Source organism: Hippocampus bargibanti, linkage group LG04, assembly GCF_051943395.1.
Source record: "Hippocampus bargibanti isolate YZ-2025 linkage group LG04, ASM5194339v1, whole genome shotgun sequence".
In the NCBI taxonomy this organism is placed as follows: Eukaryota; Metazoa; Chordata; class Actinopteri; order Syngnathiformes; family Syngnathidae; genus Hippocampus; species Hippocampus bargibanti.
Genome location: NC_142737.1, coordinates 10938166 through 10955534, shown reverse-complemented (window position 1 = coordinate 10955534; position 17369 = coordinate 10938166). Strand labels below are relative to the sequence as shown.

The following is a 17369-nucleotide window of genomic DNA, read 5'->3' as shown; positions in this document are numbered from 1 at the left end:
AGCGCGAGTCTTAAAACGTAAAATACAGTAAAGTCTCGTTATATCGATATTCAAGGGAGTCCGATAAAAATATCGATATAACCGGGACTATCGATATATCCGACCCTGTTTGCATGTAATTTTCTCCGTGCGTGCATAGAAATAGTATCGATATAACCGGGACTATCGATATATCCGATATCGATATAACGAGACTTTACTGTATAGCTATATGCCGTGGAATCTTTGTAAAATACGCTCAATAGAAGTCATTTGAAGTGATTTCACAAATTATGGACACAACTTGTCCGGGGGCGTCGATTGTCCTTTAAATGACTCACACGGCTGAAGGTTCATGAAAGCGTGACTGCCATTAGGGCACCACTTTTCTGCTTTACAAAGTTTCTTTCTCTTCCATATTTCCGCCCTAATTTGGCTCTTCCTTTTTCAATTCCCATTCCGATCCGTCAGGCAATTATCTCCCCCTGTGAAGCCCCGCCACCACTACCCTTTGCCTTTCCCTTCCCCCTCTCCTACAACACAGCCGTTTCTCGGTCCTCACTCATTGGTCTCGTCAGCAAAGTTCCTGGAAACCCAGAGAAGAGAGGAAGAAACGATGGCCGACAGCGCGGAGATGTGAAGCCGAGGTCACGTGGACTGATCCGCCAGAGACGGCGGACATCGTGTTTCTTCTTGGAAAAATTAACCATCGTCCAAAGCACAATTACCATGTTTGATGTATGCCTGAATGCAAGGAACATAAGCAGCTCATCGCTAAAATCACTGATGGACTAGCTCTTCCGGATTGGAAGAGCTAGTACCAACGAAATACAGAAGTATGGAGTATGAATACAATAACATAAATACAAATCTTGTGAATTGTATTAATTATTGTATTGTATTAACCAGAAAAGCCTCATAAAATACCTGCGTCCCGGGGTCGCAAGCGCCGGTCGGTCCAGGACAAAATCCCCCCTGAAGCCAAACGATTTTTAACATTACAGCGACTTAAAATGAGGCTTGAAAACACCATACAAATGTTGATCAATGTTAAATATATACTCGTGAAAAAATACCAATATTTCAAATTGTCAATCATGAGAATATTATGGTTGTTATTATTTTAAGAAAACAAAACAGACATATTTTACAATCAACCAAACATTTTAATAATCTACAGTGATAACTTGGCTTACAAACTTAATTGGTTCCCAGAAAGTGTGTGTAAGGCGAAAAGTGTGTATTCCAAACATTAATTTCCCATAGGAAACCATTAAAATGAGAATAATCCGTTCCCAGGTCCCCATAAAAGACAATTTTCTACTAAATAAGCCTTAAAACTACACACAATATACATTATACTATGTATAATAAATGTGCTATTGTATTGTAATTAAAGAAATAAACTGTACAGTATAATAAAGTCATTTTATTTACCTTTGTGATGGTCGTTGATGGCTTGATGGAATGGATAGCTTTTTGCATAAAGTGTCTCAAGGAGCTCTGGGTTGTACATCTTAGAAGTTGTGTTATTGCAACAGCAACAGATGCAGGCAAACACACTAGAAACCTCATTAATAGCTGGTTCCCTTGCTTGTATGTTCTCTTCAAATTGTACAGATGGCTTGGGCGGGTTATTTGTGGAGCCTGATTGATAGGATATTTAACCTTGCAGACTACACTCTGCCTAACTTTCAATAAAGTTGAAATGAGTCCAAATTTCACTGTTTTCTATCCATTTTCTCACATTTCACTTTTGTTTTTTGTTTCTCAACTTCTCAATAATCAAAATATCATGTTTGCTACTATTTTAAGAAAACAAAATAGAAACCTTACAATCAAGCAAACATTTAATCATCAATCTTGTTTGAAAAGTACAATGAATTGTAAGACATTGTTAGCACCTTTTTGTTGCTTTTTCTCCGACACATGGCATTACATGACAATGATAAAAATGATGCTAACTCTTGACTTTTGATTTCAGGAATGATCCGTAGAACGCCCATGCGCAATTCATCTACAGGAAGCTAACAGATGGCACAGTGACGATCGCCTGTTTTAAATTATATACGATACTTAGCGATCTCGTGTTTTGAATGAATGAACGTTGTGTATTTACTATTTAGACGATTTTTAACTTATTGTTTTTAATTGGAAACCGTAATTTTCATTAATAAACCGTAACCCGGAATGGGATAATGAAAACCGTACTCATTATGGCAAAACCAGAGTAGTTTGCACATGTGAAAATGTCCAATAAACATCCCCATAATAGTTGCCATTTGTGCAACTCACTTGACCTCATTTGAACCTGCCTCAAGAATTAGACCACCGCGTGTATTTTGCTTTGGTCTTTGCTTGTCACTCGTGATCGGAGGGCAGAGTATTACGTGATCATTTAAGTGTGTGTAAAAATGATTTAAGATTGCTTTCAAATGTGTTTCGTAACATAACATTTGACTGGTTGGCTTTTGCAGAGATTTAAAAACATTTTTCAATATGTTTCTCAATGGATGAGGAATTGGATTTGGATTTGTGTCAAAATGATGCTGACTATGAAAGTAAGTGGCGAAGCCACCAAGAGTGCTATCTTGTTAACATTCCAATTTTATTGACCACTTGCTGCCTGTTTTTTTTAATTAATTACCTCGTGTGATTCTGACTTCCTGGTGCCCCTCTTGGCACAAAACAATATAAAATCTAGGACAAATTCCAGGATACTGAAGCCATTACCGCCTGTTTGTTCATCTTTTGTCCTCCTATTTTTTTATGCCGCTTATCCTGAGCAGCGTACAGGCGCGCCGGAGCCTATCCCAGCTGACTTTGGACGTGACGCCTGTCACACTTGAGTGATTGCCAGTCAGTCAGAGGGCAAAAACAGACAAATTGCTATTCACGATCACAGTCAAAATTAGAGTAGAGTATTTTCCCGTGTATAAGGCACACCGGAGTATAACGGGCACCCCCAATGAATGGTGTATTTTAAAACTCTTTCCATATATAAGGCGCACCTTCAATGAATGAAAAGTTTTCCAAATATAAGGCACGCCACATTACAGACACACCCCAATTTATGAACGACATACGTTCCGAATGGTCGTTCGTAAGGTGAATTTATGTGTTGACTATATATGTTGTTATACTATATGTTGTGTCCATAATTTGTAAAATCACTTCAAATGACTTCTACTGAGCATATTTTACAAAGATTCCACAGCATATAGCTATATTTTACGTTTTAAGACGCGCGCTGAATATTCAGGAAGTCTTGTTTTCGAGTTGGTGACGATGCCTGACATGACGTCACATCTGGAACGCCCCTGACCGAGAAAGCGACACACAACGCATTTTGGGTGCTTTGTTTGGACTGAAAACTTTGCGTTCATCCGTGTTAATTGCGAAATTCGAAGGAAAACATTAATAACGCGATGGTGAATCCTGTGTTGCACCAAAAGTACTATTAGATACCAGCTGACACAAACTCCCAGTAGACAATTCGGCCCATTTCCAACGGAGCTGGAGTGCCATCTTGTGCATTTTCTGGGACGCTACATTGGACTCCAGACGCCTCAAAATGACACAGAAGGCCTTCTTTAATCGATTGCAAACATTTATGCTTTCCTCTTCAGAACTATTTGAATCATATTCATAACTGGATGAGTAACAAGAAAGCATTTTCTCCGAATCTAAAGCCATTGTTTTGATTCCCGAGCAAGGCGTGGCGTCACGAACAAGGGGGCAGAACCTTCTGAAAGTGAAACTTTCTGAAGTCATTTTTATAGTGGTTTTGGGACACTTTAAGACATTTTTATTGGTGTTTTTCATTTGACTAAAAATATCAGCCTGCGTGTTTTGGGTATTTTAGATGCTATAAAACGTTTTTCTGATGTCAGTTAGGAAACAAAAAAATGGTGTCGGTTGTCCTTTAAGGCTTGTATAAGGAACCTGTATTGGTTTGTACTGAAAATTAAACATTTAATAAAATATATGCTGTATAAAGATAAGTACATGTACAACTGGAGAGAATAGTACATATGTAACGACAAAGATGTTCGTATGTACCGTTGTTTGTAACTTGAATGTTTGCAAGTAGGGGAGTGTCTGTATATGGTGACACAATGGAGGCTGGGGTTATGCACTACTTCTACAGGGGGAAACGTTGGTGGCTGCTGCATACATGGTTACTGTAAATCCTGACAATAGTTTTTGCTATTGAATATTAGAATAATCATTTTATCTATCCAAATGTTCCATCCTGCTTCTCTTCATTTGGGTGGCGATTGGGCTGCAAGCGCCGAGTCTAGCTGACTTTGCGCGAGAGGTTGCATACACCCTGGACTGCTCACTGGCCAACAGCAGGGCACTTACACATATACAGTCCAAACAACTCACACTCACCTTTACAGCTAAGAAAAATTTAGTCTTGAATTCACCTAACATGCTAAAAAGCCAGAATAGCTGGAGAAAATTCATGCAAGTCAGTCTTGTATATACTAAAATATGTAGATAGTGGTGCAAAAATGCTAACCACAAGAGTGCCATGTTGCTCTGGATCGATTTAATTTATTGGACTTAAAAGGGAAAGAACATGTACACTCTACACAGGAAAGATGGTGACGAGTGGTGACGAGATTCGAACCCAAAACCGCAGGATTGTGAGGCACTGGTAATAACAAAGTTACAAATTCTGACACTTGTGTTTGAAATTACATTCAGGAACTTCTAAGAATTTCTGACACACTTAGACATTAGGTTGTATTTCGTGTTAAATAACGGACTTATCTCAATGTTAGTACATCCACAAAGATGTGGAGGTGAGATGGGCGAGCTGAGTGCCATCTTGCGTCATTACCATGGTGACCATTTCTAGACTTACGTCAATTTTTCAATGACAGCGTCACAACAACGTGGACTTTTCTCCCCACTTTAAAACATATACACACACGCACTTATGCCAAGTTTATCGCACGCCGAGCAATGTCAGAAACATATCGAGTTCCCTTATAAATGTCACTTCGGTGTGTTTTTCAAAATGAAAACGAAAAATAACTGCGGCGCTTAGAACTTGAACGCATCCCCGGGGAGTCGTCGTTTGTGGACAGTGTGCCATGTGGCGAAAAGACAGCAAGTTATTCAAGTATAAGAATGTAAATACTTTGCACAAGTGTACTCACGTTCTCCGTTATCTCGGACGGGCACCCACCGCTGCACGACGACAACACGACAGTTTGGACTTTGCATAACGGAAATGTGTCGAAAAAGCATCAAAAAGTTGGTCGCTCAAGTGGCGTCGGCGAGAAGAAAAAAAATGAGCGAGAGTCGACTTTAACGGCTAGATGTATACAAAATGGTCTCTTGGGCTTCCATTGTGACTTGACGCGACACTGTCTCCGAATTAAAAGAAAGAGGAAGAAAAAAAACTTAAGGCACGAACTTGACGCGGAAAAAAGTGGGGACCCTCGTTTCCGCTCAGGGGGGATGGGGGGTGGGTGGTTAAAATATCCACCGCTGCGTCAAGTTTGGAATATTTCACAACAGCTTTTCCGGCTTCCGCTTGAGAACAATAAAACGCAAAGAAAACCCGCGGTATTTTTTTCTTCTTCACAATTTAACCCATGGGCCTTTTTCAAAATGTACGACTCTTGGAATTGTATTTTATTTATTGTATTCTATTTGTGATTGTATTTTATTTATTATAGTACCTATGCTTGTCTGTGACTGTAAAGTGTCCTTGAGAGCTTTGAAAGGCGCTTAAAATGTAATGTAATGTAATGTATTATTATTATTATTATTATTATTATTATTATTATTATTATTATTATTATTATTATCTATTTTTTTCCAGAACCACACCTTATTTTACTACTTTAAAATAATGTTAGTTTACATAGTTTAATATATTGGTTGTTAATACGTACAGTATGAGGCCTTACATCATATTCATGGAGCATTGGGATGAACTGAGCCCACATTGAGCAAAAATTCTGATAGAAGTGACGACCATTGAAATAAATTGGGAAAAATGTAAGAACTATTAATGCCCACACCCACCCCAAAATTCCCAAAATGCTGCTAAACATTGAAAACATGGAAAAATTGAGGAAAGTGTGTCACACCCTTTCCTAAAGTCAGTTGGGATTGACTCAAGCACACATCCAACCCTAATGACGATAATCAGTATAGAAAATAGACAAATGAATGAATACATCATGCTAAACTAGTCTTTACACTTAGTTAGCATGTGCTAGCCTGACTTTGGCATTGACTTTGTGATACGCACACATGATCTGTCAACATGAGCCCAGAAAACTCCCACGGTCCACATTTTTTGTTTGCTTCAACAGATGCAAATTCCTCCCACAAATGTGCTTTTCATCTCATTTCCGACACAGAGGGCGAATAGGCATGACCTGAGGCTGCATGCAGGGTCTCATGACAAACCAAATGCTTGCTTCCTGCACGGTGCAGTCAAACATGTTATTGTCTCCAACTATTATGTCCGCTATTACGTCTATTATGAAAAGAAAGGAATTCTAATCGAATTGGACCGGGCTAAAAAGGCTCATTTGGTGGGCATGAGCGTATCTTCCATTCCATTCAGAGTTTGTGTTGTAGGAAAAGACAGGGCGAGTTTGTTCGCATGGATTTTAAAATATATTTACTCATCATCAGACTTCATGTCAGCATTCAAATTAGAGTTGAGCCGGAGCGGACTTGTCCATTGTGTTCTCTTGAATATTCATTTGATTGATGACAGTCTGACTTGGACAATCCAAGAACTACCATTTTATTTTATTTATTGGGAGTGACTGTATTTGGAAGCAGCTTCTCATTGACTCGCCAATTTTCAAAGTAAAATGCTGGATACCATTACACTGATACTGAATCAAGAACACAACATTCTTCGACCCTCTTTTTCATTTTTTCAACACATTGTCGATTAAAATTTAATAGTTTTATTGTGATGCTGTTAAAACGGAAGTACGTTCCATTGGTCGTGATCTTCATATCGTAAACATCTCTTACAACTCTTTCCATGGACTTCCCAGGCAGCTTCCAGCGTATTGGTATTTATAGTACATGCCGTTCATAACACAAACATGATTGATGGTCACTCCACACTAATCTCGTAGGTCTTAATTTCTTTACTTTACAGGATTAATCGTGTACAAAAATATTGTAATAATATTCAAGTACAGTACTGTATACACATTTTTCGTCTGGCATCCCATTATGACTTTCCCACAATGGTTAAATTGTTAAACATCGCCATCTGGTGGATAAATGAAGGGCGACACAGTACTCTTATCTGGGTTTATTGGGTAGTTTACAGTCTGTGATTAAACATATTTCAAGGTACCATAATCATCACAGAATATCTGACATTAGTTCGAAATGATAAAAAGACTTGAATATGTAAAAAAAAACTTTCATAAACAACACATTTGATTACCATACATCATAAACTTTAATTTATGTATTCAAGGCGACACACCAAACTACCGTTAGCAGGAATGATCAATTAGCTCAGTAAAAAAAGATACATCTGATATGTGATTAAAGTATGCCTGGTTAAAATTAATTATTCAAGACAACATGTGTATCATGTGCAACCATTTTTTAAAGTCACAATATGTAAGATTAAAAAAACATGTTTTGGTTGAAATTTGGCACTTTTGATTATGCAACGATTATTATTCATACAATTAAAAAATAGGCATGGTCAAAAAAAAAAAAAAAAAAACATGCCACCATAGCAGTCATACTTTTTTTTACCTCCCTCTTGTACCACATGTGAAACATTCATGATAATGCTGTGCAATGCAGCCGCTGTCAGAACATTTAATCAAAAGAAAGGCAAACAAAGAAACAAAGTGCGGTCCTCTGATGACCCTTGACTGAAAAAAAATGTTAAAAACAAACATAACAAAGCAAGGTTAAGGCCTTCTAAATGAGTCACCGTAAAAATCAGCCCATCTTCCAAGCCCTGGCTGGAAAGAAAAAAAAATAAAACTTCCAACATGGAAGAGGAAAAACGTGAGTTCAGATATTCTGATAATACCTGTGAGCGAACAATTGTGTAGTGAAAAATAATGTGAATTGTAGGGTACACCCTGAACTGGTCTACAGCCAATCTCAAGGCATATATTAAAAAAACAATCACTCTCGCACTGTCTTCAATGAACTTAAAAAGCATTTTTTTTTTGCAAATTCAGAAGACGCCAGAGAGGAAATGCAACCTGACGGCCTGAGTCAGGATTCAAACACAGAACCTGAAAACTGTGAGGCAGGACAGATATCCACTTGGCTGAGCACTACTGTAAAAACAATCCGGGCAAGTCACCCGCCGCAATACATCTAAATCAGATTGCATAGGCTAATAAATAGAAACAACAATGTATTGAGTAATGGAATGGAAACTAAAGGGAATGGTTAGTGTTGTTATGGACTTCCATATTTCATGTCAGTTCCTCCAGCAGCCTTTGAGTCACTTGTGTCTAAAAATAAAAAGCAGATATACACTGTAGGCACTAAAAGAGATACGAGCAGAAAAAAAATGTCAAAAACTGGCTAAGACGTTAGCTCCTTTGTTGCCAATATTCCATTGATAACTGTTATCGATCAAGCAAAAGTGAAGAAAAATGACAATTTCTCCGATTGCACATTTGCTCTTTCCTGTACCCGACTGAATGAGCAATCGCAAATATAATCGCCAGTGTCAAAAATTAGCATTTGAAAGGCGCGTATAAACAAACATGCGAACCAAACCTCTGAAGATGGAGGACTCTGATTCGCTGAGGCGACCCCTTGAAGGGAAAAGCCGAAAGAAAAAGATTATTATTATTATTATTATTATCATCATCATCATTCGCCATCGATATTATAGTGGTTCACAAAGCTAACTGAACATGATTGATTAATTTCTACTCCGAGTGACAATTCTGCTATTTCACACCGCTACCTAAAAAAAATAAAAATAAAAACATCGCGCAAAAGGGCAGGGATGTGTATAGGGTGTCAAACTTCAACACGGTGATCCCAGTATGTACTGCAAATTTCATTACAAGCAATATTTATACTGTAAACAACAACGTTACAGCCACATGTATAAAAGTGGCTATTGCCGATAAAAGTTGAAATTAGCCCCTCTCGCCTCCTCGTGCATCTGTGCTGTTAATACAGAACAATGACACAAAAAGGTGTAAAATTGGCTACTACTGTCAAAAGTGGGGCAAGTTTCTACCACAGTTCTGTTGTGGCGTCATTTATGCTAAACAGTGATTTTGGAAAAGGCAAACATGGCCTTTTGCTACATCCAAAAATGGGGAAAAAGCTACATTGTCTTTGTTTCCTGTTCCAGAACAGCAATACGAGAAACTGTATCCCCTCCATTTTGGCAAATAAGGGGGAATTTCTTTCCAAATAGTCTACTAACTCATTCACTGCCATTCCCGAATTTAGGAGCAATTTTACAAGTCCCATAGTCAAAACAATGCTATTGTGAACGTATTACTTATTTAAAGGACAACCAACACCTCTGGACGAGTTGTGTCCAAAATTTGTAAAATCACTTCAAATGACTTCCTACTGAGCGCATTTTACAAAGATTCCACCGCATATAGCTAGATTTTACGTTTAAAGACTCGCGCTGAATATTCAGGAAGTCTTGTTTTCGAGTTGATGATGATTCTTGACGTGACGTCACGTCAGGAACGCCCCTGACCGAGAAAGCGACACTCAATGCATTTTGGGTACTTTGTTTGGTCTGAAAACATCGTGTTGATGGCGAAATTAGAAGGGAAAACATAAATAACGTGATGGTGAATCGTTGTGTGTTGCACCAAGACTACTATTTGATACTAGTTGACACAAATTCCCAGCAGACAAATCAGCCCATTTCCAACGGAGCTTGGGCGCCATCTTGTGCATTTTCTGGGAGCTACATTGGAGTCCAGACGGCTCAAATTGATACGGAAGGACTTCTTTAATCGATTGCAAACATTTACGCTTTCCTCTTCAGAACTATTTGCCTCATATTCATAACTGGATGAGTAACAAGAAAGCATCTTCTCCTAATCTGAAGCCATTGTTTTGTGTCTGGAATATCCTGGCGTGACGACACGAACTAGGGGGCGGGACCCTCTCGCCATTTCCAAGGTCATTTTGAAGCAGTTTTAAGTCGTTTTTATTGGTGTTTTGCATTTGACTAAAAATATCATCCTGTGTGTTTTGGGTATTTTAGATGCTATAAAATGTTTTTCTGATGTCAGTTAAGAAACCAAAAAAATGGTGTCGGTTGTCCTTTAAATGGGGTTATTTAAATTGTTTTTTAACTCATTCAATGCCATTCTTGAATTTATTTGGGCATAACGTGGAGCACCATTCCCGAATTTGTATGTGTTTTGGTTTTTCTTGAGGGTGGGAGGTGCCAATAAAGCGCTGGCCAGACCTCTGGCAATGTTGTTTTCCCCTCCCACGAGTGGGCAGCATTTTCATTTTTTCCATGTTAGCGCTTTGTTACAGCTTCAGCTGTTGTTAAAGCGCCATGTAAATCAATTTGTATGTAATGTATTTTGCACAGCCGCCCCCATTTCAAGCTCAGATAACTCCAGACTCATATAATTTAGGAATTAACTCTTTTTTTTCTGGTGAAACAAGACAGTCTAAGGTTTCCTACCCTGCATTGAATGTTGACGTAGTACTAAAACTCAATATTCTGAGGGTCCTGCAATTTGAGTGAAATTGACAAAAACCTTGGCACTGGAGTGGACACATTTTTGCACATATCTGGCAGAGAATGAGATGAACATCCGTAAACCTGTTTGGTATCTTTGATCCTTTTTCCTAAAAGTACATCATTTTCTTGATTATTTCTGATATCAGCACAAGAATCTTCTTGATTAGGGTGGAATATCTGAGAGAATGTGTGGTATTCGGGTCAAAATGACCCGATACGGTGTTAAAAATGTCCAAAAAACACCCTAATTTATATTTTTTTTAACTTGAAATGTTATGACTTATCCCCAATTATAGAAAAATGGAAATTTAATTTTCATTTTTCTGATGGAAGCGAGAGCATTGCATTGAATGTTTATCTAGTCCTAAAACTCAATGTTCTGAGGGTGCTGGAATTGGAGTGAAAATGACAAAAACCCTGGCACTGGAGTTTTCGTCTGGCAGTGAATGAGTTAAAAGTAACTTGTGATAATAATTCCAAACATTCCAGGGTGTAGTCTGCTTTTAGCAGCAAGTCCTCGGGGATGCTCTCCAGCGTCCGCTTTGACCTTGGAAAATGGAACCACAACGGAATGAATTATTTTTGGAGAACTTGACCCCCGTCTTCACGGGTGCGCTGACTCTGCAGCCACTGTGCCCTCAGTTCCTCCACCTCCAGTCCGTACCATTCGTGGAGCTTGGAAAAGCATCCCGTTCCAGGGGAAAAGGGGCTTTCCAGAGACTCTCCTCTTCTTCTGGGAGGCACCGGGGGAGCCTTGGACCCATTGGCGCCGCCCTCCCAGGCCACACATGAAGACCCCCCCTCAGAGGAACCATTAAGCAAGCCGGAGCGTGATTTGCTCCAGGCGACGCCGTTCTCCTTGGGACCTGCGGACAAGACTTGGATTTCATCCAGGTGGTTCTTTTGTCCAGAGCTGGACGATGACGTCGACAAAGACGATGAAGATGAGGACGATCTGGATTTGGACACTCGTTTGGATGTCTTGGGCCTGCCCAGCGGGCCCCCGCCAGTCGCCTCTTGGATCTCCTCCAGTTGCCTTTCGAGTTCCTTGACCACCAGCCTCATATAGTCAAAACTGGCCCGCGACAACGCTTTGACCCATGACTCCATGGCTGCCTGGCTGTCAGCCGCCATTTTGTACACGCGAGCACGGGCGCAGTCGAATTTGACGGCGAAGGCGAACTCCTCGGCTGACTCGCAGAGCTCCACCGTGCAGCCCTCCAGGATGATGACGCCGATGGGCTCGCGGCTGTCGCGCTCTTCAAAATAAAAGAGCATGTTGCCCTTGAGGACGAACCAGCGGCGGTGGTACGCCGTGTTGCGCTCGCCTTTCTTGAACAGGAAGCCGGTCTTGTCGGGCGGCGAGTCGCACGTGGCGTAGTGGGCTACGCTGCGTTCGTTCAGTTTCATCGTCACTCCTCTGTCTTCCTCGCCGGAGGATTATTTCATCTGCAGGAGATCCATGAAAGGGTTAACGTTGTGTACGGGGGACATTATAGGTAAAGAGTCACTCATAGTGTGAGAATCAAGCAAACGTGTGCTAGGATGCAGCTGTCAAATATTTCTAAAATGCTACCCCTTGTGATATAAAAAAAAAACACTTTTCATCGGCATTTTCTGCCAATTTGAAAATGATAAATCCATTTAATAAATAAACATGACAAACTTCATTTGCTTAAAGGACAACCAACACCATTTTTTGTTTCCTAACTGACATCAGAAAAACATTTTATAGCATCTAAAATACCCAAAACACGCAGGCTGATATTTTTAGTCAAATGCAAAACACCAATAAAAATGACTTAAAGTGTGCTAAAACTGCAACAAATTGAGCTGCGAATTGTGGATTTTCAGAAAGTCCCGCCCCGAGTTTGTGACGTCACGCCAAGACGTCTTGCATTGCTCGAAAATCAAAACAATGGCTTCAGATTCGGAGAAGATGCTTTCTTGTGACTCATCCAGTTATGAACATGATTCAAATAGTTCTGAAGAGGAAAGCATACATGTTTGCAATCGATTAAAGGAGTCCTCCCATATCAATTCGAGCCGTCAATAACAGCAATGTAGCACCAAGAAAATGCAGAAGATGGCGCCCAAGCTCTGTTGGAAATGGCCTGATTTGTCTGCTGGAAATTTGTGTCAACGAATAGCAAATAGTTGTCTTGGTGCAACACACGATTCACCATCGCGTTATTTATGTGTTTTCCATCTAATTTCGTCATCAACACAGATCAACACGAAGTTTTCCGACCAAACAAAGTACCGCAAAATGCATTGTATGTCGCTTTCTCGGTCATCGGCGCGATTCTTAAAACGTAAAATATAGCTATATGCGGTGGAATCTTTGTAAAATACGCTCAGTACAAGTCATTTGAAGTGATTTTACAAATTATGGACAGAACTTGTCGGGTGGCGTCGGTTGTCCTTTCAGTGAAACAAAAAATATACATAGCTGCTGACACAGAGCCATAGATTTGTCACATAATTCAGGGGTGTTAAAATCCCTTTCACTACAAGATACACTTTGCGTTGCAGTCACATGCGAGACCATAAATTGGGTCACAACCTTGAGTAAACAACTTAAGTTACAGTGGGTCCATCTACTTTTATCATGAATTTAGATTAATGATTCTCAAAACAGTCGTGGGTAGTCTTTGCTTGGTAGTTTGCTCAATAAATCCAAATCAAATATCATATTGTTTGATTTTTTTCATTCCTACATATTGTTAAATATTGACTTTTTCCCCCAAATCGCAAATAAACATTATCAATTATATCTATCATATGTGATTTGGTCTTGCAGGTTAGGCGTATGCTAAAAAAAAGGGCAAATGAACCATGACTTTAAAACAAAGACAGTTTATTGACTTCATTTTACAGTTGTTGATTCACTAAACTCGTAGTTAACACTTTCATTGAACTATTTTTGGTGTTCGCTGCAACAACTTCACCAAATTATTTCTAACAAGTGCGGCAGAAGCTTTAGTTAAGTCAAAAGGTACTTAATAATTGAAACAAATATGAATATGTAAACTTAATCGGACCAGGAACTTTAAGCAACACAGACCAAATCACTAGAATAACCTGTAGATTGTAAATATTTCATTTCATGTAAATAAATGATTTAAAACAAATGATACATTTAGATACCGACGTCTTCAGTGAAGTAAGATATTAAGATAAATAGCGAAAGTAATGTTTGACTTTCCAAACAAAGCGACTTACCTATACTTCGTCTTCATCCTCGATTCATTCCAAGCCTCCACATCTCCCAGTTCATCTTTTGAGGCAATTGTCGAGAACATCCTGAGAAAAATGGGGGAAAAACACGACAGAAAACATGTCACGTTTGGTTGGGAAAATATGATTCACTGGCTTTGTCAGCAGCTTTTGACGCATCAGCACTTTTCCGATTGTTTAAAAAAAACAATGAAGCCAAATGAAGAGAAAGAGCCAAAGTATTCATTAAATGCGCGTAAGTACTGTATATTATTTTGTGTTTGGAGAACTCTATAGTGTTCGCCACTTTGACGGACATTTGAGGGGGAAACGTTTTAGCGCTTACCTTAAACGTATGAAAGCTCAGCTAGAGGCGTTGGCGTCTACATTCCGACGCCCATTTCTTAATGGTTACAGCACTTGGAAAAACATTACCCGTGGAGTCTAGATGCCTGTTCTGGAACAAGTCCCTCATAGCGGTGTCCATCTCGCTGCCCTTTTTCTCCCATTTTTCCCGTGTCACGTGACCTACAGAAGGAGCGCTAGTGTTGTTTCCCATGCAGTTAGCCAGATGGGCGGGGATTATGAGTGGTCTTCCTTCACAGCTCAAGAACAGATTGACGATACGGCAAAACGAGCGCACCAGCAGAATCGGTGGTGGACCGCAGTACCGCTTAAAAAAATAATATACAGTAGTGTTCATGTACAGTGTACATGACGATAAGTATTGTATCGTGTATATTATACACGATACAATAGTTATCGTCACACACATTATTATGAAACCAGTTTAAAAAAACAATTCTACAATAAATTAGCTGTTTAAAATGTACACACACAAGCGCACGCAAATACGTTTTTGCTACACGGTAGGGACAGTGGGAACCCAATTTCAAACATGAATTTTTTTTTATGAAAGTCATAAAAATTTGATTTTAGGACAATTTTTTGAGCCTGTGCTCACTCAAAATTCACGTTAAAAGGTATATTTCTTGATTTTACTTTTCCAGTTTTTTTTGGCAGCCTTGTGGTGACTTTACGAATCATGTCAGACCAAAACCACCATCATCTGGCGCTTATCTTTTTTTTCCAAAGACAATATTTAGAGCCTGTAAAGTCAGCAATTGGGTTTTGCAGGAGCAAAAACAATTTTTTTTTGGACAATCCTGAATTTCGAACACATAAATGATGAAATATTTTGTTCATATGCACAACTGGGTCACTTTTCTGACACGATATCTGACAGAGTAAACAAGCACCAGATGTAGGTCTACCATGTTCTGTCACAACCAAAAGTTTGACTGTATCCAATCAGTATTTGACTTTTCAATGTGCTATTCTTTATTATTTATCTGTAAATTACATCCCATTGGTGCTTCCAGCAATTTTTTTTTCATAAATGTGCTGAGTTACACACACACATACACGCACGCGCGCGCGCACACACACACCCACACACACACACACACACACACACACACACACACACACACACACACACACACACACACACACACACACACACACACACACACACACACACACACACACACACACACACACACACACACACACACACACACACACACACACACACACACACACACACGCACACACAGACACACACACACTCCTGATTCAATGGTTTTGTGAGGTCCGGACAACTCCAGATAAGGGGTGAGGACCACCGTTGCTGATAAGTTTAGAGAACTAGTGTTACATTTGAACACTAAATGTCACCCCATTTCCCACTCCAACTTCTTGAAAAACAAAGAAATAAAAAGTGGACTTGAGACTGAAATAACAGCATGAGTGAGGTTTCTGAATGGGTACATTCAAAGTCCTCACCCCTGTAGTGAATTTGGTTAAAATATTGTTTTACTTTTTGTGGTATGAACTTTTTCCTCTCATTACACACGCACACACACAAACATAAACACACACAGTGAATAAAAAGTGAAATGAAAATACAGACTAAAAAATCGTTTTGGGTGAATTTGTGAGGACCTCTCTGAAACGTTAACAGATGGATATATAGACCCTCTAGAAGCCTTTAGATTGAAAAACTTGTGAGGACTGGTCAAAAGGGCCTCACTTGTCACTACGTATGGTATAAAATCGTAGAGGTCCTCACAAGACTAGTCATTCAAACACACACACGCACACACGCGTAGTACATTAGAGTACAGTGAGACCTCAACTTACAAACACCTTATCTTACAAACTTTTCGTCTTACAAACGTCAACTTGATGAAAATTAAACCTTATAATAAGCACTATTTTCATAATACACACCCACCACGGGTGGCGGAGTGATCTTCGGCGGAAGCACACGACCGAACAGCACCAGAGGTTAAGTTACCAACAGTCCTTATGGAAGGAGAGTCACCTCCCATAAGCCATCAACGACCATCAAAAAGGTAAATAAAACTTTATTTTACAGCACAGTTTATTTCTTTAATTACAGTCCTCATGTAATGCGCCTCTCTTTCCAAACAGCAATTCCCTTTGACCTACGACCTCCAACGCCATTCCATCAAGCCATAAATGACCATCACAAATGTAAATAAAGTGACTTTATGATACAATGCAGTGTATTTCTGTCATTACAATACAATAGCACATTTATTATACATAGAATAAGGTATGTTGTGTGTAGTTTTAAGGCTTATTTAGTTGAAAAGTATATTTTATGGAAACCCGGGAACGGATTATTCCCATGTTAATGGTTTCCTATGGGATTTTTTTTTTTAGATACACACTTTTCGCCTTACACACTCTGTCTGGGAACCAATTAAGTTCGTAAGTTGAGGTCTCACTGTATATGGATAGACTCTGTCGTCCTGAGGATACACAGCCTTTATAGCCACCGTGTAGAAGCATTGTCATGTTTTGCCCTGAGAGCCTTCAGTCAGTCAGCCCCACTCCAACCCGCATGCCAAACACCAGTGACGTGCTTGAATGAACACTTGGCACCGTGTGCAATTCGTTTGATGCAGCACAGATGCGGCGAGTGGTTAAACAATACCCAAAACAAACATTCTGACAGGAAGACAAGGCCTTGTGCGGAAATCCAGACCAGGCTACCTTCTGATGATTTTACTCTCAACTTTGGACATTTGCCATTTAAAAAAATGAAGGTCAGCAGAGCGTGTGGAGTGGATCATGTCTGAAGAATAGTGAAACTCAAATATTTTCAAAGTATGTCAAAGATATTTTTAAAAATATGAAAATAAATAGTAGGTTGTCGCTGAATTGCCTGCAGTGTGCTGAGGATTGTCTATGACCAGAAGCCTCCCCCCCGCCCCACCAAAATAAAAGAAATGAATCTCAATCTAACATTCGGGTTGACAAATTAAAAACTGTTGACATTTTCACCCACTTCATTCCCCCAACCGAGACCTTCCTCTTTTACGATGACACACTGCCGCAA

At 39.5% G+C, this 17369-nt stretch overlaps 2 protein-coding genes across 3 annotated transcripts in view; both read right to left on the bottom strand.

The window, feature by feature from the left end:
- Positions 1 to 5442, bottom strand: part of sh2b3 (SH2B adaptor protein 3) — a 62128-nt gene extending 56686 nt beyond the window's left edge. The window contains exon 1 of the mRNA XM_088993984.1: positions 5154 to 5442. The gene's annotated coding sequence lies outside the window, so the exon portion shown is untranslated. The remainder of the gene's footprint in view (positions 1 to 5153) is intronic.
- A 1837-nt stretch (positions 5443 to 7279) lies between these two features.
- Positions 7280 to 14499, bottom strand: pheta1 (PH domain containing endocytic trafficking adaptor 1). Of its 2 annotated transcripts, XM_088993977.1 has the most exons (3): positions 14283 to 14499; positions 13943 to 14023; positions 7280 to 12166 (listed from the first exon to the last, which is right to left on the bottom strand). In XM_088993977.1, exon 3 carries the CDS (start codon positions 12125 to 12127, stop codon positions 11294 to 11296), a length of 834 nt encoding a protein of 277 aa, XP_088850103.1. In that variant the 5' UTR covers positions 12128 to 12166; positions 13943 to 14023; positions 14283 to 14499; the 3' UTR covers positions 7280 to 11293. The 2 variants fall into 2 exon arrangements, with proteins under 2 accessions (XP_088850103.1, XP_088850104.1); XM_088993978.1 differs by lacking the exons at positions 13943 to 14023; positions 14283 to 14499 and having other exon boundaries at positions 7280 to 11264; positions 11369 to 12137.
- Between the last annotated feature and the right edge of the window lie 2870 nt (positions 14500 to 17369).